This window comes from Cololabis saira, chromosome 15, assembly GCF_033807715.1.
Source record: "Cololabis saira isolate AMF1-May2022 chromosome 15, fColSai1.1, whole genome shotgun sequence".
Taxonomy (NCBI): Eukaryota; Metazoa; Chordata; class Actinopteri; order Beloniformes; family Belonidae; genus Cololabis; species Cololabis saira.
This window is the reverse complement of record NC_084601.1, coordinates 24160776-24182330: the sequence shown is the minus strand read 5'-3', so window position 1 is coordinate 24182330 and position 21555 is coordinate 24160776. Positions and strand designations below refer to the sequence as shown.

The window sequence follows — 21555 nt, the reverse complement described above, 5'->3', positions numbered from 1 at the left end:
CACATAAATGTTCTTATTTAGGTGGCTAAATGAGGACAGCTCATTTTAAGATTTTAATTCTGCGTAAGGAGGCTGAGTTTGTAACATGGGCGCCCTCTAGTGGCCACGGCGGCTCTCTGCATCTGTACGGTCAGTTCATTCATTAGATCGGATAGAACTTTATTGATCTTTGGGGGAGTTTCTCTCCGAGAAACTAAGGTCCAACAACATGTAAAAACTTTTCTGGCTTTTTCAAGGGGGGAAAATCATGACGTCTTCCTCAAACATAGGGTTTGAACACTCAAATGTGTATATTTATCCCGACAGTCAAGTGTGTGTAACAATGAGGTGGGATAAATATGATTTGGATTTGGCGTGATAATATATGAAAATGTACCAAATATTAGCGATGATTTGACACCGGGGCGCGAGTTTTACCGAGTTTTGTTCCACAGAACCTGAACCCGAAGTCCTTGTGTTTCGCCCTGCCGTCCAGCAGGTGGCGGTGGCTCCCAGACATCCGTCCCGTGGTCTACATCCATATAACCGAAGAAGAAGAAGACGTGCGTCCATGGGAACCACGCACGTGGTTTGGCGTAAACTGGACACGCAAACTGCGGATATTTTTGCTGCTTTAAACGCGTCAACCTCATTAAACAGGTAATTAAATTAGTTCTCCTCGGAAAGACAGTTGGGACGCAACATGTCTGTAACATATAACAGACTTGCGGTGAAGTTGGTTTCAGTTTAGTATCGATTCTCTCGGATCAGTAGTTATAATAATTTCAACGATACAAAACTGGAATGTCATTATTTCCTTAAGCTTCTAGGTTAAAGTTAAATACAACAAAGTGTGAGCTACTTGCAGTTCATGATGGGAATTTCCAACAATTGCAATTAAGACTGAGATCAAGTATCTAGGAGTAATGTGCAATATCATTCACTACAACGTGCAATTATGTAAATATCCGTCTGTTATCTTATTTGTAACCACTATTTATTATTATTATTATTATTATTATTATTATTGTTATTATATATATCAGTACTGTTAATAGTGTGTCATACTCTGTTATTATTATTATTATATTATTATTATTTCTATTTTTATTGATGCCTCTTGTTTTGCACTATCCCCTTTGCTGCTGTAAACTTTCAAATATTGGAAAAATAAACAAGGATGTGCAAAAATCCAAAACGAGTTTTAACAACTGGCTTTAAAGGGACTTGTGGATACTGTCCTACTGATCTACTCAGACTGATCTCCTGTTGTTGACGTTCCCGCAGAGATGTCGTGTTTCGCTGGAGATCCCAACTTCTGCCCTGAGTGTGGGAACGTCCTTCCTCTGCCGGGACAGTCCAAGACCGTCCGCTGCCCCCGCTGCTCCTTCGTTATCCCTGTGACAGGTACAGTGGGGGACTGTCATGTGTCCTGCCAAAAAGTGATTTCCTGCCAGAATCTGATTTCTCCCCTGAAAATTGGTCTTTTTACCTGCCAAAAATTGATTGAAGGCCAAATACAATTAATGAAAGGTTGTTTCTACCTAAATATGATTTGATCTCATTCTTGAGCTTCATAATCTGAAAATCTGACGTTTTAGCACTATCGTTCAACGGGCTGCTGTGCGCGCTCCCGCGACCAGAAATCAGAAGAAATCAGATTCTGGCAGGCAATCACTTTTTGGCACAACCCCGTAACCCAACCAGGTCCAGGCCACAACGCGCAGCCCAGAGAGCTGCTAGGGTTTTGCTGCTGTCAGGAAAAGTCTCAAGCAACTTCTTCACCAACCTCATGACCTTATGACTCGGTGACTCCCAACTAAAGCCGGACTGTCTTACTACAAGAGACAAACAAGACTCTGTTTGTTTTTCCAATTTCATTGGCAGTTTCCTCTATTTTCTGTGAATACCTTTTATAGAAAAATCCACATTTCTTTCAGCAGAATTTGGAGCACATGACTGGATGAGTCTCAAACTGAGCCCGACTTGAAATACGACATGAGACAGTTGAGACACAAGTGTTTTAAATGCAGGAGCTTGTTTTTTAATTTCTTTTAAAACTAGAAATAGATGCCAAATTGATTTCTTGTTCTGCTGCAGTTGTAGAAGCCGTTAGAAATTACTTTAAAATTAATTTCAGCAATTACATTTTTTTTATATAAAATAATTAAGATACAACATAAGCTCTCAGACCCAGTAAAAGACTCATTAGTCATGTTAAACCACCATCAGATTTGGTTTGGAGTCACTGAGTCACGTCAGTGGGGTTTATTAGAAAAATCTTACGACTGTGATCCTGAAGAAATGGTTGTTGATTATCCACCTGAAACTAACTTCATTGTAGCAACCTGGTGTTGAAGGATATAATCTTCTGAAGGCTCAAATTGAACTGGTTCTGCTCAGCGAAGACACTTGGACACAATGTTCACCGGGAGCGTTGTGTTTCTGTTTGCTGGAATCTTCTGAAAGATGAGAACTACACAGTAACATTCATCACTACACAATCACGTGTCATGTGAAAATGCAGGTGCGAATGCCGACAGTGGAATCAATAGATCAAAAATAATCAAAGGAGTTAATTGAAAACGATTTTCAAGGTTGCAGTGTGATGGGACCTCAACGATAAGACACTAGCGTTCAGTTCCATAAGAATCCATTAAAAACTGAAAAATTAGCAAAAATATTCATAAACTTCAACCATTTCACTAATTTTATAAAAGCAGTAGCAGAATCATGTGGTCAAAATCCGCTTGACACGTCACAGAGGTGCCGTATTAGGTTAAATACTCTCTAGTTTAAAGTGTTAGGCTCTCGATCAACAGACTTTTTTGAAAGGGAATCAAATATATAAAAAGTGTTAAAAACAAATTAAAACCTTGGTGCACACGTCCTTGTAAAGCTTGAGTGTTTGAAGGAATCCAATTCCAGAAAGCAAAGGTTTCATCGTGTGGAGCTCCTCAGCATTCAGTTTTTATTTGTGCATTTTTATCTTTTTAGGTCTTTTGTGTCAAACTCATTTATTCCTGGATGAACCATTTTTCCACTTTAGAAATAAATCAACAATTCATCAGAAGAAATCCTCACAGCAATGTGTCGGTTTAAATGTTCAGCGATGGAAATAATTGAAATGTAGCAGACGGCAGGATGCTGAAAGTTTTCTTTAACCGGCTCTGAAGGCCAGAATTTCTACTCTGCACAGATCAACTTTTAATCAAAACAGCAAAATTAATGTCAACATTACTTTTTTCCCAGAAGCTTCCAAATGACATTGGAACCACAGCGTTATTTTTTTATTTGTTTTTAATCCAAAACTCTCAAGCGATTAAATCAGTAAAGACGTGTTGTTCTTTGGTGGCTGCACAGATTGTTTCTGAAGTTCCATCTCCCCCTCTGAGCCAGAGTTCTGCGGCCAGAAGATCGAGTCCACGGTGGTCTTCAACTCCGAGCAGCAGACGTTGATACACCTGGAGGACGAGGACTCTGAGCTGAACGGGCCTTTGGTAAGACCGGTGCAGGACCATGACCTGCTAATGCACGCAGCAACTGCTGCAATGAACCTAGCAGACTATCACCACCATCTGGTGCGAACGAGTGACGTAAGCGTGCAGCGCTAACGCGAGGGCAGTGATGTTTTGGCTAAGCCCCTCCCTGGACGGAGGCATCGCCACATATTTGTCATGTTTTCTGCTCCATGCCCTTCGATGCGACCCCCGCAGACACGGTGGAGCAACCAAACGCCGCCAGGGCGCCCACTTGCACTGCTAGCGTGTAATGCTTGCATTTTACCCTAGTACGTTGTGCTAACATGTAAGCCAGGAGGCGTTTCAGACACATGATGCTAACGCGTGGCTAATAACATTTGTGGATTCACGATGAAACATTTGATGCTAACATCCTTGTTTATTCGCTGTTTTCGTACATTCGTTCCAAGCGAGGTCATACCTCGGTGTCATTTGAGTTCCTGTGGTTGCCAGGCCACGCATCCAGCAGGCAGGATTTTACTAGTGTTGATCATTTTCTTTCCGTCCGTATCTGTCTCAAAGTTGAGTGTAAACGGGCCTTTGTGTTAATGCTAACAGTCCTAGCTGACAATGCTAACATGAAACAAACTTGTTTTTGTTTGTTACAAAAATGCTTGTATATCATTCTAACATGCACGCTAACACCTGCTTCTAACATGTGATTGTAAGATGTAGAGCTAATGTTTATTGCTAACACATAATGCTAATATATTTTACGGCAACATGTTAGCAACTTGTAATTCCTGATTGTGACATCAACATGTGGTGCTGGCTGCTATACTAGCCCACGCTGCTAACATGTAACATGCTAACACATTATCCCTACATGTCTGCTAGCATGTGGTGTGATTGTGTCTTGCTAATTGGACCCCAACATGCTAACACATGATGCTAACATGTAAAATGCTATGCTAACTAGGCTTGGGCGGTATTACGGTAATACCGTATACTGTCGGTGTCTAAAAATCATTTTCAATACCGTCATGAAAAAATGCAATGGATTTATATAAGAGATAACAATTAAATATCAAATAAGTCATTTAATGCCTAAAATTGATTCTATGTCCAGTAGCACTTATGTGTGGTTGAATTTTCAGTTTTAATTAAATAGTTGAATATGTTTTAGCCTACATTTTGAGACTTTCCATAAAGTTTATGAACGTGATGTCATCACCTGACAGCGCGGAGCGGAGAGAGACGCACTGGGAGAGAGAGGGGGAGAGAGATTGGCAGGTCCCGTACCGAGTGACTTGCTGTCAAAAAAAAGAAAACGAACTCGAACTAACAAAGTCAATAAAAACTGCAATTCTAAAAAAGCTGGAGGCCAAGTATGAATCTGATTCAGTGCGCAAATTAATGCGAAAGTGCACTTTCCTCGACCCTCGTTACCGTTGCTAAAATAACAGCACCGGCTCGCTCAAATTGATTTGTGCGCGACTGTTGTATTTGCACTTTTTTTAGAAGCTGCATTTGTTGTTAATAAAAGTTGTTAATATTAAGCATGTTATGTTGTTATTGTTCAGTAATAGTGTTTGGTATTCAGTTTCTGAACGTTGAAGGCTCAAGCCAACAGTTTGGTAATACCACTTGAGGCTTACGTCATCATTTTTAATTAGTCACGGTAATACCGTATACCGGGGTAAAATGTGGAGGAAGTTTGACGGTATCAAAATTTGGATACCACCCAAGCCTAATGCTAACACATTACCCCAACATGTCTGCTAGCATGTGTTATGCTAATTGGACCCCAACATGCTAACACATGATGCTAACATGTAATGCTAACTTTTTTTTTTCTTTTTTCTGCTAACATGTAATGCTAGTATGACGTGCTAACTCCCAGTAACGGCTCCGTGCTACGTCCCTGCAGGTGGACCGGCGTTGCTCCCGCTGTGGGAAAGAGGGGATGGTTTATCACACCAGACAGATGAGGTCAGCGGACGAAGGACAGACCGTCTTCTTCACCTGCATGCACTGCAAGTGAGTAACTCCAGCCACCATGTCTGCTTCCCTGCTGCAGTGAGGTCTGTCTCTGACGGTTTGATCTTGGTGTCGCAGGTTTCAAGAGAAGGAGGACTCGTGACACTCTTCACATCCGCTACTTTTTCCCAACAGCTGCTCCCAAGTTTGTGGCTTCAGCTTCGTGTCCCGCCTGCCAACAAGGAATCCTGCTCTCAGAACTAATGTACCGTCTGAGCCAGTGCTTTCACACACGCTAGATCTGGGTTTTTCTGAGTGCTTTACATCCAGTTTTTGAAGCAACGATACAGAAACATTAAAAGAAAGGAAAAATGAAAAGATTGCAGAGTTCCCATAAAATGCTACGTCACCCCAGGAACAGACCTGAAGGGAGACGCAGCGAGCCCACGTGAACTTAGACTGATGGTTCATGTTTGGTTTCTGACCGGTGGCTCCAGTATGTGAACTATCGGTTCACTGTCACCTACGGGACCCTTCCTGGTACCAAGTTTGAGATCTGTTGATCTACGACTCATCTGCTTGTCCTGTACCCGGTGGTGGCGCCCTGGCAGCCCTCGCTGCTCTACAATCTTATTAAACAATGTTGCTTGTATGTTTTCGAGACCTTTCTTTCTTTGTCTCCCAACTTTTTTCTAGTTCATGTTTTCTGAACACAGTGAACATCATTTTCTTTGTAATTGTGTATGTTCAATAAAAGTTCAAAGGCACATCTGTAGGTTATTGTTGGAGGAGCTCCCCACTGACCATGTCGGGAGACTGAAGCTTGGGATGAGAGAAAGCTCATGTCCAATTGTTGAAAGTCAAATGTGGGTTCAAGTTCAATAAGGTTCAAAATCTTTAAGATGATCCCTGATGGTGCATAGATCTGTTACTCTTGAAGAGGAAAACAATTACATTTCTGAGTCTCAGGTCTATGGGTGCCTGGGCTAGCAGCAAACACTCTCCTAAATGGTAATGAAAGGAGAGCAGGAAACAGGTAGCTGTTGTCAGTTTCTCAAAAGCATCCAGTCTGGTCAAATAGAAATTCTATTATTCAACTGTTTTCAAATTCAGAATGAAAAGGTGGAGATCAACTTACCTCAAATATCCTTTAAGCCCCAAAGCTAAAAAAAATATTTTAAAAATCCTTTAGTAATATTTTTCCATTTAGAACTATTAACACAAAGATTCAATCCGGGCATTAACAGCTGAACCTTCTGTAATGATATTGAAACAGACCATTTATTCTTTTACCTTCTGGGAAGACTTACAAGACTGGATATCAACAGAAGTTCTTCTAACAAGAGAGGATATTATATCTGGGACCATCCTCAAAGATAAAATAGGTGACCTTTACTCAATAACCTGTTGATTTTTGCCAAGTTCTTTATTCATACATGCAAATGGGGAAACTTTTCAGCTTTTAAAAGATACCTGATAAACAACCATCTCAGTGCCTTAAGACTGATTAAAAACAAACATGGTAAACAACTCCTTAACGCCTATATAGATTTTAAGATATTTGAGGATGACTAATGCCCCTGCTTCGCACTGTTTTTCTCATTTTATTATTATAATTGTATTTATTTATTTATCTTTAGTTGTTTTTTACTTTTATTTTTGACACTCCTTTTGTTTATGTCCTTGCATTACATCTTATCTTTTAAATGTATTGTTGCACTCTTACAGTGATGCAGAATGTGCTGTGTGGCTAATAAATCTACATGCTGTTTTATATGTTTTATATGCCTCAAGGATTTGTACAATATTCAAGTGTTCAAAAAAAAAAAGGTTGTGCATGCTCCTAACTTGAGTTTGATACCTCCCCCATTACCCATTTTACATCTGCCCTCTAGTGGAAAACGATCCACACAAATATTTATTGGAACAGAAGAATATGAGTAAATTGAAATAATAAATGAAATGTTCTCTATTTTCAAATTGGTTAAATAGCTGAATCTCCAAAAAATGAGGGGGTGTCTGATTTTATAAAACTCTAATTTGAGGCGCCTTTTCCAACACTACACATACATACGTGTGTGTATACATGCAAATTGAGAAGGGAAAAAACCCTCAATTGAGATTTCATAATCTTTCAAATCACATAATAAAATGAAAAATCTGAAATTTCTTAGTAAATCTGGCATGCAAAGCATAGATCGAAACATTTTCAATGAAAACACTTTAATCTTCTGACTTTGAATGTTTTTAGGGGGAAAAAAATAAAGAAAAATTACATTTAAATCAAGTGTTTAAATACATAAATCGTTTCTGTCAAGACTAAAAGTTCATTTCTCTTTTTTTCTTTTCGTATCTCAACCCAGACAGTGCACCATAGAAATCTCAGTAATTACTTTACTGTTGAGTTCATAAATGTTCTTACAAATAAATACATCTCTTTTTATTTTTCTCTAAATTCTGGATAACGCAAATAAAGCGGTTCGTCAGAATCATGGATCAAAATCAGATAAAATCTGATTATTATTATTCTGATAAAATCAGAATATGCTGTTGGAGCTTCACCAGAAACGACGGAAGACAAGAGAAGAGCAACACGGATGTGACGTGACCAACATGGCGACCAAATAACCACAACAGCTCTGGATAATACATCCATGCTCTGGACTGATGCAGTTTTTTAAGTTTACAGTGATCTCTGACCGTCAAGACACCGCAGGTCTTCATCGCCGGACTTCTTCTCGGTAAAACCAGCCCCTGCCCAGCCGCGGAGATGATGAAGCTGCGCGTCCAGCTGCAGTGCAAGAACCTGCACGAGTATCTGCGGGAGCTGAGCCCTGAGATCCTGGACCAGCTGTACAACCACCCGGCCACCTGCCTGGCCGTCTACAGGTCAGGCAGACATCACATGAAAAAAAAGATGTGAAACTGAAAAAAAGATTTGAAACTGAAATAAAAAGTTCTGAAACTGAAAAAAAGATCTGATACGGAAAAAAAAAAAAATTAAACTGTAAAAAAGAATTTTCAGGTTCAAATTTTATTTTCAAATTAGCAAAACTTTTGGCCTTGATTTGGCTCCATACGTCTATTACAACAGAATTTGTCTCTAGACCCCTGAGCAATTATTACATTGTAACTATTGTACTATTTATTACTATTGTAATTATTACAACATGAACATAACATAAACAGTGGCAGGTAAAAACTCCCCTATAGTCCATGGGCCGGACCAGATATCAGTAACATTCAAGGTGACCAAACTTGCTTATAATTTTTTTAAAGATCAGAGGTGTCAAAAGTATTTACGTTCATTACTCAGATAGAAGTATAGATACTAGAGTTTAAAAATACTCCTGTAGAAGTTGAAGTATCATCTCAAGTTTTTTACTCAAGTAAAAGTATAAAAGTACTGGTTTCAAAACTGCTTAAAGTATAAAAGTAAAAGTAATGTAAGGGGGAAAAAGCCATTAAGGACAAAAGCCATTGAAAATGAATGCATCTTAGTATAATGCAAATATATTAAAGAACCATATATGTGTACTATTGAGCATTAACATGTGTTTCAGAGAGCAGGAGATATGATGACTAGTTTCCTATAAGTATTGTAATGGTGCAAAAAGTCAAACTTCAGAGGCATGTTATCATTTATCCTAACCTTTATTGGAATGTACATCCAAGTTTAGTTGCAGGAATCTGAGGGAACGGATGTAAGGACAAAACTGGACAAGAACATCTGAAACAACCACAACCAAATTCACTCTATCCGGATGGAGCAATTTAACTGGATAGTGTTTTTTTAAAGGCCGAAATGAAATAGAGTAACGAGGCTGTTTTTAAAATGTAAGGAGTAAAAGTAAAAAGTCGTCTGAAAAATATTTACTCCAGTGAAGTATAGATAACCAAAATTTCTACTTAAGTAAGGTAACGAAGTATTTGTACTTCGTTACTTGACACCTCTGTTAAAGATCCATGTCTATAGATGATATTTTGGTACGATAACCCTTCCTGAGTGGCAGCTGTATCATAGTTATCAGCTCATGAAGTTAAAACCCCCTTCAGAAAATTACATTTTAGATGCTGGTGCATGTCCTGGTTTAGACTCACGACAGGATATCTGTCAATGTGTCACAATATTGTCTTTGGTATCATTTTAAAGGGGGGCTTTTAAGCATTCATTCAAGATAAGATGTGAATCTTTCTGACCAACGTAGAGGTCACTGCAGCTCTTTAAACTCTAAACAACACACATTTTTACACAATTTTCGCCTAAATGATATACTATCTTTTAGCCCTGTGTCACCTAGGAACAACAGAGACACAAAATACAAAAACTGGAATACTCACAGGACCATAAGGATTCAGGAAATGTATAATATACCCTATACTATATCATTGTTACAGGTCATTGTGAGCCTTAAACTAGAAGAGCATCATTAGGCTCCTATGAAACTATAACAGCCACGAGGCTGATGTCACAAACTGGTCTTTATCATGCAAATATATAAAGGACATAACAATGAGATAAGGAATCATCTTAGTTTTATAAACAACATTATAAACACAACAATATTGTAAACAAAATTAACATTGTTATTAATAGAAATAGAAATTATTAGTATTATATTATTAGTATTATATATTATTATATTAGTATATTACTAGTGGGAGAAAAAAATCCTAGTAATACCCCCTAGTAAAAAAAGGGGGGGGCAGGATGTCAGCAAGCATATAGCAGACATCTACAATGCCTGGCCGTCTACAGGTAACGCCCAATGTTATTGTGTTTTAATGATTATTCAATTTATAATAATGGTTTTATGCAAAAAAATGTATGTTCGGTCAACACAATCCGCGTCATGTGACCACATAGTGGCACAGGGCACAAATCACCTTCTTATATTGCATTTCAGAGCTATTGTAACTGCAGTTTTCTTTACAAGTACATTTTTGAACCGATTAGGGAGGAAATGAGATCCTGAATGAAGGTTCACTGCCTTCACTCGTCTTCACTGGTGTGTGATGGAGTTGTTTCATGCCACATTGAATCCCCTGCAGGGAACTGCCCTCACTGGCCAAGAACTATGTGATGCGGATGCTGTTCCTGGACCAGCCCCTCCCCCAGGCAGCTGTGGCATTGTGGGTGAGGAAGGACAGTCAGAGGTCAGTCTCCCACCTCATCCTGGTCATCACTCTCATTTCTTCTTCATCTTCTCATGTATCGTGATTTCTAGTGTGCTGGGGCTTTTGGTAGCAATTCATGCTGTGTTATTTATGATTTTAAAATCATAAATACCACAAATATTTATGATTTTAAAATGATAAATACCAAAATATCATAAATATCAAAAATGCCCCGTAAAAGTTAATGGGATTTTGGTGAAATAAAACAAAAAACCTCCAGCGTCAATAGTAGAGTCATCATTCAGTCTAATGGCTGGTGAGAAATTGCTCAATAATACTCTGGCTCCATTTGTTAATACAATGAACTTTTGTCAAGAAATTAGAGTAAATTTATTTATTTTTTGTTAGAATCTTCACTCCATGGTGGTAAATTAGACCAGTTTTCACCTTCTTTCATCCTATGTGACTATAGTGGTGATAGTTCTTAGGTCCTTCATCCCAAACTGGAGAGCTCGAACCCGACCTCCGTTTATATTTGAGGTCTGAAACTTCTTCTCAAACCTGGACGGCCTACAAGCTGCGTTGGGTTTCAGGACAAGCACTGGCTTCTCATGGTTTAAGATGATTTATTGTTCATATCTGCTATCTCACTTTTCAAACAGAACAGGTTTGTTTGAGGACTTTAGGCCTGAAAGCTCTCCTCAGATCCAGGTCACCAGAACCCCCCGAGGATTGCAGATCTTCTTCAGGCCTGAAACACCTTACAGGAGGGAGTCTGAGGTGGCTCAGCTTCTTGTTTTCTGTGGTCCTGCAGGGATCATGATGAGTGTGTGTCGGTGCTGGTGGGTCTCCGGCTCTGGCACTGTCAGCAGCTGCAGGGCGGCCTGCAGGGCTACATCTTAAATCCCATCTTCAAGGAGAACCTGAGGACTGCTCTGCTGGGGGGGTACGTACACCTCCACACTTCACCACCCTGGTCTCTTGTTGCTCCTCAGTGGGAACATGTCTGCGTAAATGTGTTCATGGCGCTCAGAGCCCTCGTCACCAGTTCTGTTAAATCATCCCGCTAGCATGTTAGCATAAGTACGGAAGAGTATTAGGGCCACGCAGGAGAAAAAATATTTGAGATGAAGATTTATTTTTTTTATTGTGAACTTCGAGAAAAAAGTCGAAATGTTGAGAAAAAAGTTGAAATTTCGAGAATAATGTTGAAATACAATTTCAAGAATAAAGTTGAAATTGTAGCAGTAGATGGAAATGAAATTTCCCAAGTCTCACATACTCGATTTTTAGGTATTTTGGTTGATGAGAAATTGAATTGGAAAAAACATCATTCATAATAAAACTGTGAAGTCATTGGGCATCATCAGCAAACTGCGAAATCTCGTTAATATTTCTTGCTTATTAACTCTGTATTATTCTATGATTTATCCTTATTTGATTTATGGTAATATTGTTTGGGCAAATACATACCCTTCCAGTCTTCATCAACTTTATTTAATGCAAAAACGATTTGTAAGACTGGCAACTTTTTCTAACTCTACGGAACCCTCTACTCCTTTGTTCAGAAAACTCAAACTTCTTTCAGTATATGACATAAATATTCATCAGATATGTCTGTTTTTATACAAACATATGTTTTTGCCTTTTTCTTTACCACTATCGTTTAGTAATTTTTTCACTTATAATTCTCAAATACATTCATATAATACTAGACAAGTTAATCATTTTCATTTTCCTTTTTATAAAACTAAACACGGCCAGTTTTCCCTCAGATATCGCGGTGTACAGATATGGAACTCCAAATCTCACGTTATCAAAAGCTCTGCTTCTCTAGAGATTTTTAAAATAAATTTATCATCTCATTTAATTCACATTTAAAAAATGTCAAGTTTTCTTTTTTTTTTTTTTTTTTTTGTTTGTGTGTGTGTGTGTGTGTTGATGATCTGTAACTATGTAGTCAAACCTTCTTTGTTTTTGTTTATAGTCTTCGTCTTGTTGTTTTTGTTTTTTGATTTTTTGTAATTACTGTTTTACTTCCTAAATTGAGGGGAGGTCCGTTGCATAAGCCTGTTGGCTTTTTGACCTCTCCTGTCACATTTGTTTTACTATTTTGATTGCAAGTGTTAATTTTATTGTGTGCAAACTAATAAAATAAAAAAATAAAATAAATAAATAAAAAAACAAGTTGAAATTTTGTGAATAAAGTCGAAATTTCGCCGTTTTTCTCAACATTTCAACTTTATTCACGAAATTTTGACTTTTTCCTCAACATTTCAACTTTTTTTCTCGAAGTGCAGAATGAAAAAAAAATCTTCCTCCTCTAAAATATTATTTTTATTTTTCTCCTGCCTGGCCCTAATACTCTTCCGTAAAACCTCCGTTATCTAGAATTTCACGTGAGTTTAATTTGACGATACTTTAATAATCCCGACAGGTAAATCAGATTTAGCAGCTTCAAACGCTCCTGTCTCAACCTGCTAGGCGTGTTTCCTCTGCATTAACGTGGCGTGTACTCTGACCGCAGGGGTGCGGTGTGGGCTGACGAGGGCAGCTCTCTGGGTCCGGACCGCCATGCCCGGGACATCGACAGTCTGGACCGCTACGCCATGGAGCGCTGGGAGGTGATCCTGCAGTTCATGGTGGGGTCCCCCAGCGCCGTCAGCCAGGACCTGGCCCAGCTGCTGGTCCAGGCGGGCCTGATGAAGAGGTGGGCCACCCCTGCAGCCGGATCCGTCCTCGTAGAGAGAGGAGAGGAGCTGCTCTAACTGCTGTGGTGTTTGTGTCGCCAGCGAGGCCGGAGAGGCGCCCTACATCACCTCGGCTGGTTTCCAGTTCCTCCTGCTGGACACGGCCTCCCAGCTGTGGTACTTCACCCTGCAGTACCTGAAAACCGCCCAGGTAAGCAGCACCCCCTCTCAGTCCTGGATGGAGAGCTGATCCCTTCTGTACTCTGGAGCTTATACTTGAGCGTGTGTGAGATCCCACCAGACTGAGGCCTCCCAACAACAGGAAACTGTCCAACGTCTCTGCAGACTCCGGAAAAGTGCAAAAACTCAGACACGGGTATGACTAATGGTGCTTTTTTACTAGTACCTACTCAGCCCGACTCGACTCGTTTTGGTTCTTTCCCACTAGGGGTCTAACGTGCAGAGTAGATACTTTTTCTGTAACTTCTCTGCGGCTGAGTCGGCTGTATCTGACGTCATCACACTACAGGCCACCGATTGGTCGGGGGGTTGGAGTCAGACGCCTGAGTCAGGAGGCGGAAATCAGAGAAAGAGAGACTCTGACGGCTTCTTGTTCATTTTATTCTACAGGCAATGGCAGCACAAAAGTCTGTTTCATGATCCAACTCTGAGGTGCAGATGTTCATAAACCTGGTGCTGAGGAGAGAATTAAAAATGGATCTAGACGGGCGATAAGGAACGACCAGATTTACCAGGATCTGTCACTTCATAGCTGCTCGCGGCTCCCAGCCGCTTGAAACTTCTCTCACTCTCATTTTTTAACTTGATATCAAACACAAGCCACATACCCAGCAGCACATATATCATCTCCTCCAGGTTCTACATCTTTAGTGTTGTTGTATTCTTCGTTTAGATCACACAATGAAAAATACGTCACAGCAGCTTCGCTCCAACCTCCTACTTCTCCAGGTGCTGAATTGTAGTGGAGAAAGAAACTTGGCCAAGCTGAGATGAGTAGAGCCGAGTAGGTGCTAGTTGAAAAGTGCCATTAATGTACCAGTCTGTTTACAAAACTGTTACACAAAATAAAATCAGTCTCAGCAAAATAAATGAGATGTTGAGGGATGGGAGTGTTTAGGTTTCCACAACATTAGTTCATACAGATTTGAGCTCTAAAAGCGGAAGATTTAGTCATTTTTCTGGAATCTCTCCTGTTTTACTTTTGCTTTGTATTTACTCCTCGTGGTTTCTGAGGTAAACTCATCTTAAATCACCTGCCTCATTTTAGAGAAGGAAACTCAGAAGTAGGTCTCGTTAGGAGGAGTTTTGTACGACCTGAAGAGTCTGTCAGTCTGGTTGGGATTGGGCCCAGGAAACAAGTCAGTGCCTCAGATGAAACTGTTGATGCCTCAGAGAGATTAGCAGGGCAGAAACGGTTAAACTCGACTCCTCTGTGGGATGCAACCCAGGAACTATGCATACAGGACTGTCTCAGAAAAATTAGAATATTGTGATAAAGTTCTTTATTTTCTGTAATGCAATTTAAAAAAAAAAAAAAAAAAAAAATGTTATACATTCTGGATTCATTACAAATCAACTGAAATATTGCAAACCTTTTATTATTTTAATATTGCTGATTATGGCTTACAGTTTAAGATTAAGATTCCCAGAATATTCACATTTTTTTGAGATAGGATATTTGAGTTTTCTTAAGCTGTAAGCCATGATCAGCAATATTAAAATAATAAAAGGCTTGCAATATTTCAGTTGATTTTTAATGAATCCAGAATGTATGACATTTTTGCATTACAGAAAATAAAGGACTTTATCACAATATTCTAATTTTCTGAGAAAGTCCTGTATTACGCAAAATATGTAGAAAGTACCTTGGTGTTATGTCATTCTAGCTATTATTTGATAAAGTTTGCTCCTATTAATGTAGCTCTTTCTCTTGCAGTCCAGAGGGATGGAGCTGGTGGAGATCCTGTCCTTCTTGTTCCAGCTCAGCTTCTCTACTCTGGGCAGAGTGAGTAGAGCACCTTGTGTTTGTCTTCATGCTTGACGTGCTAAGCCTTACATTCCAGCGGCTATCCAGTGCACTTGTATGTCGATCCTAACCTGTGGAAGGTGAGGGGGAAAGATTCAGAGCTTTAGAAGATATTTGAACCAGATACGAGTGGAGTTTCCGTTGAGAGGTTTAAAAGTTTATCTGTCATTTTTTATGTGTTTTGTACGGAAGCGTATTGCATTCACTTGAGAAAAAAAAAATCTGCTCTGTTTTTCTGAATTAACGAGATAATTATCTCAGAATTCAGAAAAAAGTTTTAATGAAAAAAAATAAATGTGCTCTGTTTACAACCTGGGAGAAGCTCTCACGAACAACCGCAAAGTCCTGAGGTGCCTGCGCAAAGTCGACAAACTAATAACAATACCATCTATATAACTTAAAGACAAGAGCATCTCCCAATGTTTCAAACCAAAAGCAAAATAAAACTGGATTAAACTGGACATGCGGAACATGTTTGCTTCCATGAATTCCAGCACTCAAGTGAACGACAGCTTCTTGCATGTTGTCAGGTATCTGTTAATTCAGTAAAACAGAGCAGAATTATTATTTTTTTCATTAAAACTTTTCTCAGAATTCTGAGATAATTAACTCGTTAATTCAGAAACAGAGCAGATTTTTTTTTTCTCAAATGAATGCAATATGCTTCCGTAGTTTTGCACAAAAAGAACCAGATGTAGAAGTAGAACAGCAGATCCCGGCAGTTCTCATAGGGTCGTGAATCCTCAGCTGAGCATGCGGCACTCGTGCTGGCGGGGGGTGCTGAGGTCGACCCGAGGGCCCATTCCTGGGGGGCCCGGGGATGAGAAGCTGCAGGAGAACCAGCCAGCGGAGCTCGCAGCTTTAGGATCTGGGTTTTCAGTGTTCTGTCTGTCGTTCAGGACTACTCGGTGGAGGGGATGAGCGAGTCTCTGCTGACCTTCCTGCAGCACCTGCGAGAGTTCGGACTGGTGTTCCAGAGGAAGGTGAGGATCTGGTGATGACAGCGCCGTCGTATAGGGGAGAAAGGTGGTGACAATTATAAGGGCCCACAGCCCACAAGGGCCCACACATGCCCCCCCCAGTAACCTATGATAAAATAATTATGCATACATAATACACAATATATACTCATACTACTGAATCCAAATTCAAACAGAGCCACCAGTGACACAATATTCTCTAATTTAAATCACTTCGATAATTCCCTTTGCCCCTTCCCTTCTTAAAAATGGTTTGGTCCACCCAACTCTGTGCGAGTGAGCAGCGCTGCGAGAACGTGAGATCACAGCTGGACTAGATGTGCAGTAGCTAGATGGTGGAAAGCTATCATGCCCACCAAAAAGCACAAATCCGGGCACCAGAAAAGGTTAGAAAAGGAGGCCCGAAATAAGAGCAGCAGAGCAGGGGCCCAGGACATAAAGCTGTTCTTCTCCAAGAATGGTGAGAGTAAAAGTTGGCTAGAGTGTGCAATGCAGTGAAACTATTAGTTTACCTTGATGAGCCGCAGCTGCAGCTTACTAGCCGTCATCCGGCTGGGCTACACTCAGGACTGGACCAGTCATGAATAAAAAGAAGTTGCTAACTGAACGTTACTAATAACGTTGCCACTACAGTGACTGTCTCTGTCTGCAGTGGATTGTATTGTGACGCATTCAAGCCTAATCAGTAATATATATATATATATATTTTTTTTTTTTAGCCTAATCAGTAATTATGAGCATCAAACAAACATCTGTTACGTTATCATCATGTGTTCAATGTGGTCTTGTAAAGATGTGTTAGTGCGACATTTGAGTAGCCAAAAACAACAAAAAAAGTTTTGTTAGATTTGTTGTCGTTACAGCAATAAAAAAAAAAGGGCCCACGGCAATATTCTTTAAGGGGGCTCAGAATTCCTAGCAACTGCCCTGGGTGATGATGATGATGATGATGAAGATGATGATGCCGATGCCCAACACCAGCATGTAAATGTAAATAGCAGTCAAACTAATTAAACTTTATTAAACTGTAAAAAGAATCAGCATCAGAATCAGAAAGAAGTTTATTGCCAAGTAGTTTAACACACACAAGGAATTAGTTAAGGTCTTTGATGCAATACAAAGAAACAAATAATATTAAAAGAAAGAATTTACAACATGTTGGTTTTAAATTGCCGGAGTAATGAGTCTGTACAAAGGTGACCTAGGAGACCAAAGCGATTTTTCTATAAATAAAATTATACATTTTCTACAATAATCGGAGTGGATTTGAGAGGGGTTCTCTCCCTCCTTTCGTGCTTTGTGCACTTTACGTTTAGCTTTAATTGTACAGCTACCATGGGGCCCCACAGTACCTCAACTTGAAGCCATGTCATGCGGCATTACCACTCCTGCCCACCGGGGGCCCACCGACCTGATGTGATGATGCTGCTCACCAGTGCTACTGCTGCCGTTAACGATGACTCGTGATCTCAAAGCATTTTCTCACAAATCTGAGTTGATAAACTCACATTTAGGAACACAAAGTCACAAATCAAGTTCTCTTGCACCTTTGTTGCTTTTTAAACTCAGAAGTGTTTGTTTTCAGAGGAAGTCTCGGCGGTACTACCCCACCAGACTGGCCATCACCCTGGCCGCCGGGGTCACCAGCAACTCCTCGCCGTCCACCCTGCCCTCCACCCCTGGAGCTGGAGACACAGCCTTCATCGTGGTGGAGACCAACTACCGTATCTACGCCTACACCAGTACGTCTCAGCATGTGTTCTACAATCTATGTGCTCTACTCCAAGTGGAGTGTTGTTTAAAGCTGTGATGCAGTTAAGGAAGTTTAAATCCACCGAAGTGGAGCTATGGACGCCTCCGACCGCCTCTCTTTACTTCAAACACGTAGAGTGGAATATTTAAAGGGTAGATTTTAAATATGCAGTATTTCAGACTGCTCATGAATGTTTTCCTAGGTTCAGAACTTCAGATTGCTCTGGTGGCCCTCTTCAGTGAGATGCTCTATCGCTTCCCCAACGTGGTGGTGGCTCAGGTCACACGTGAGTCTGTCCAGCAGGCCATCGCCAACGGCATCACCGCCCAGCAGGTAAACGCCCCCCCACACGCACCGCTGTTGCACAGGAAGTTAAGGGTGTTCGCAGGTTGTTCCGACTTTCGTTTGACCCCCGCTGAGGCTAGCCGAGCTAGCACAACAGCGTTTTAAGGTCAGAATTAGAAGTTGGGTAAAATTCAGTGCAGTTTTGAATGATTTCCCAGCACATTTGTTGGTTTGTAAAGTCAGACATTCTTAGATTTATTTTCTTCCCCCAGTAGAATTTTAATCGTAACTTAAATGGACCAAAGACACTGCGGCGCTAGCTAGGCGCTTATTTTGCTAGCTCAACTTGAATTTGATTTGTAGATACACAAGTGCTGGCAGAATACAGCAGAACTTCACTAATCTGTGGCTCTATAAAATCTATTATTATTATTATTATTATTATTATTATTATTATTATTATTATTATTATTATTATTATCTTATAATTGACTTAAAAAATAAGAGATGCTAAATTCTCTTTTGAAAGTTTTGTTGTAAGTTTATAATTTCTAAATTTCTAAGTTCTTAAAGTCACAATTTCAGAGATTAAGTCTGACATTTTTTAAGTATATAATGTCTGTTTTGTTTAAAAATGTATTCCATTTTGCACATTTGTGGGTTTATAAGCTGGAATCTCCAAATTATTTCATTTGAACATTTTTAATGTTAGTTCCTGAAAATGTTCAAGTTTAAGTCACAATTTCTAAAACAAAAAAATGTTAAAATAAAAATCTAAAACTAAATCACAAGTTTGTGATTTAATAAAATCAGAAATTCTGGAGTTTTAGTAAAGAGGGCCCCCCTCTCCCACACAGAATCTTGCCCAGGGCTCCCAGGAAGCTAGAAACAACCCTGTAGGGTTTTTCCCTCCCATGAGCTGTTTTTTGCAAACATTTAGAATAAACAGGGTGCACATTTTAACATTTTTTAAATATTAAAGTGGTTAATTTGAGGTAGTTGTCTTTGTTCTACAGATCATCCACTTCCTCAGGACCAGAGCTCACCCTGTCATGCTCAAACAGGTACCAGAACCTCATGTGCCTGATTCTCATTCAGCTGCTGATGAGCGGCCTCCTGGTGCCACGTTCAACCTCCGTCTCTGTGTTTCAGACTCCAGTTCTGCCTTCAACCATCACAGATCAGATCAGACTCTGGGAGCTAGAGAGAGATCGACTGCAGTTCACCGAGGGTGAGGAAGCATCTTTGTTTCGTACCTGATGTACACATGACTCGCTTTAAGTCATGTTGTTATTTACTGAACAAAAACAAATTCTTCCAAAAAGCTGCAGTCAGGTTCTGCTGATCATCAGTCCCTGTTATGCAATTATGTATTTCAAATAAACGTAAGCTTAAACTTGATGTTCATTTCGTCCTCAGGAGTTCTCTACAACCAGTTCCTGTCCCAAGCAGACTTCGAGGTGCTGCGCGACCGAGCTCAGGTCAGTCTTTGTTTGCTTAAAAAAAAAAAGCATAATTCTCTTTAATAAAGTGATTTCTGTAAAAACCGAGCAGGTGAACTGTGACTGTGTCCGTGTTCAGGTAGGAATCATGTTCACAACAAAATGTGTCTGGTTCAGATGGTTCAATTGAATTTTGTTCACATGATTTATATTCACGCAAGAGGGCAGAGTTGTTAGTTTCTAAACTAGAATATTTACAAAATATCAGCTCAGTTTACCATAGGTTTTCCAGATGTTTCAGCACGTTGCAACCTTAACTAACCTAAACCTAAAAGACAGACTCTTAAGTACAAAGTAAATGGGAATAGCAAAACTTGGGGTTTGGTTATCTGGTTCAGTTTTAGATATGCTGCCCCAGGGCAGGCAGGGTTCATACATCATAAATAAAGTTTAAACCAGGATGTGGAGAAATCCAAAGTCCAAGAAACCATCTAAACTTGACAACTTGGAAAAAGGAGGTAAGAACACCGGTATGGAATTAGGCCTGTGTTCAAAAAATCAATTTTCCGATTCTAAATCCATATTATTAATTCCTAAAAATCGATTCGTATGTCGATTTCGTATGTCTTTGATGGTTTTTTTTTTTTTTCATCATTACATTACAACTTTTGGTATTTTTGTGTTTATGCCCAAAAAAGGATGTTTTGTTGGACACAATGTTTTTGCCTTTTAAATATGTTTAAAGGTATGAAAACATTAAAGTTTTCAGTTATAATTGCATAAATTGTGTATATTTCATTACTTTATATACTGTCTTGGGATCACATTTGCATATAATGCTAAAAACCAAATCTGTTTGATAATTCTGACCCCCAATACTTGCTGTTGAATCTCAATATAATAAGAGTATTAATATGTTTCATAACTATACAGTCATATAATTCATGCAACAGCTGAAAAAAAGTTTTAATAACACTAAGCCAAATCAATATCGGAATCCAATCGAATTGAACCAAATCTTGATAATCGATTTTGAATCTTAAGAATTGGAATCGAATCGACTCTTGACATTTGAATGGATCCCCAGCCCTGTATGAAATGTGGACACCCTGCGGGGTAATCAGTCCCTGGTGCGGAGGGTTAGATGGACGCACACCACACTCGCTAACTTCTCTGGTTGTCTGGTGTTCTGGTGCAGGGTTTGGGCTGTCTGGTGTGGCAGGACGTCGCCCACAGGGTCATGGTGGTGTCGCCACAGGGACACAGCGAAGTCAAAAGGTTCTGGAAGCGCCAGAGGTCTCAGACGTGACCAGAAGATGACCCAGTCCCCGGAGGACCATCACTGCTGGGGGATTTCCACTGTTTTCTCTTAGTTACTGTTCAGCAATGGAGATTTTGTATGTTTTGTAAAATTCTGACTTCATGTGATTTTGATTAAAAGACCGAACCCTGTTCATCGTTTATTTTTCGTATGTGGGAATGTTCTACTGTGTAAAGGTATCGTGTTTTGACACATCTGATGAACTCATCATCATAGAAAATGATTCCTCCTAACCCCAGTTAATGCAAAGATAGCCGCGGCCAGCGGTCAGTTTACTTGTGGGTGTGGGGAACAGTTGTGTTCAGAAATGATTCAGATTAGTGACAATTCAGCTCTCAGGAAAAAAACACAAAAAATAAATGTTAGCCATGTCTGATGATAATACTTGAAAAAATACAGTATATTTGTTTACATGCATTTACCAGACTTGGCAGCCCTCACCAGAACCTTCCCATACTAGTGGCGCTCCTCATGCAGCATTTATTAAATATCAGAGTTT

At 39.8% G+C, this 21555-nt stretch overlaps 2 protein-coding genes across 2 annotated transcripts; both read left to right on the top strand.

Moving 5' to 3' along the window:
- Positions 1-562: 562 nt before the first annotated feature.
- On the top strand, positions 563-5897 carry polr1h (RNA polymerase I subunit H). Its single transcript, XM_061742027.1, has 5 exons — positions 563-639; positions 1267-1386; positions 3379-3479; positions 5371-5480; positions 5559-5897. The coding sequence occupies exons 2-5, from the start codon at positions 1269-1271 to the stop codon at positions 5581-5583; spliced, it is 354 nt and encodes a 117-aa protein (XP_061598011.1). The 5' UTR covers positions 563-639; positions 1267-1268; the 3' UTR covers positions 5584-5897.
- A 2133-nt stretch (positions 5898-8030) lies between these two features.
- Positions 8031-21189, top strand: gtf2h4 (general transcription factor IIH, polypeptide 4). The gene is made up of 13 exons (XM_061742025.1): positions 8031-8309; positions 10473-10577; positions 11353-11484; positions 13066-13248; positions 13331-13439; positions 15186-15254; positions 16175-16258; positions 17841-17997; positions 18211-18341; positions 19310-19357; positions 19446-19524; positions 19713-19774; positions 20934-21189. The coding sequence occupies exons 1-13, from the start codon at positions 8191-8193 to the stop codon at positions 21042-21044; spliced, it is 1389 nt and encodes a 462-aa protein (XP_061598009.1). The 5' UTR covers positions 8031-8190; the 3' UTR covers positions 21045-21189.
- Positions 21190-21555: the final 366 nt, after the last annotated feature.

Coding starts and splice junctions, on each gene's coding strand:
- polr1h (XM_061742027.1), top strand. CDS start 1,269: ATGTCGTGTTTCGCTGGAGATCCCAACTTCTGCCCTGAGTGTGGGAAC. Junction 1,387..3,378: donor CTTCGTTATCCCTGTGACAG/GTACAGTGGGGG, acceptor CCTCTGAGCCAG/AGTTCTGCGGCCAGAAGATC. Junction 5,481..5,558: donor TTCACCTGCATGCACTGCAA/GTGAGTAACTCC, acceptor TTGGTGTCGCAG/GTTTCAAGAGAAGGAGGACT.
- gtf2h4 (XM_061742025.1), top strand. CDS start 8,191: ATGATGAAGCTGCGCGTCCAGCTGCAGTGCAAGAACCTGCACGAGTAT. Junction 13,249..13,330: donor CAGGCGGGCCTGATGAAGAG/GTGGGCCACCCC, acceptor TTGTGTCGCCAG/CGAGGCCGGAGAGGCGCCCT. Junction 16,259..17,840: donor GACTGGTGTTCCAGAGGAAG/GTGAGGATCTGG, acceptor GTTTGTTTTCAG/AGGAAGTCTCGGCGGTACTA.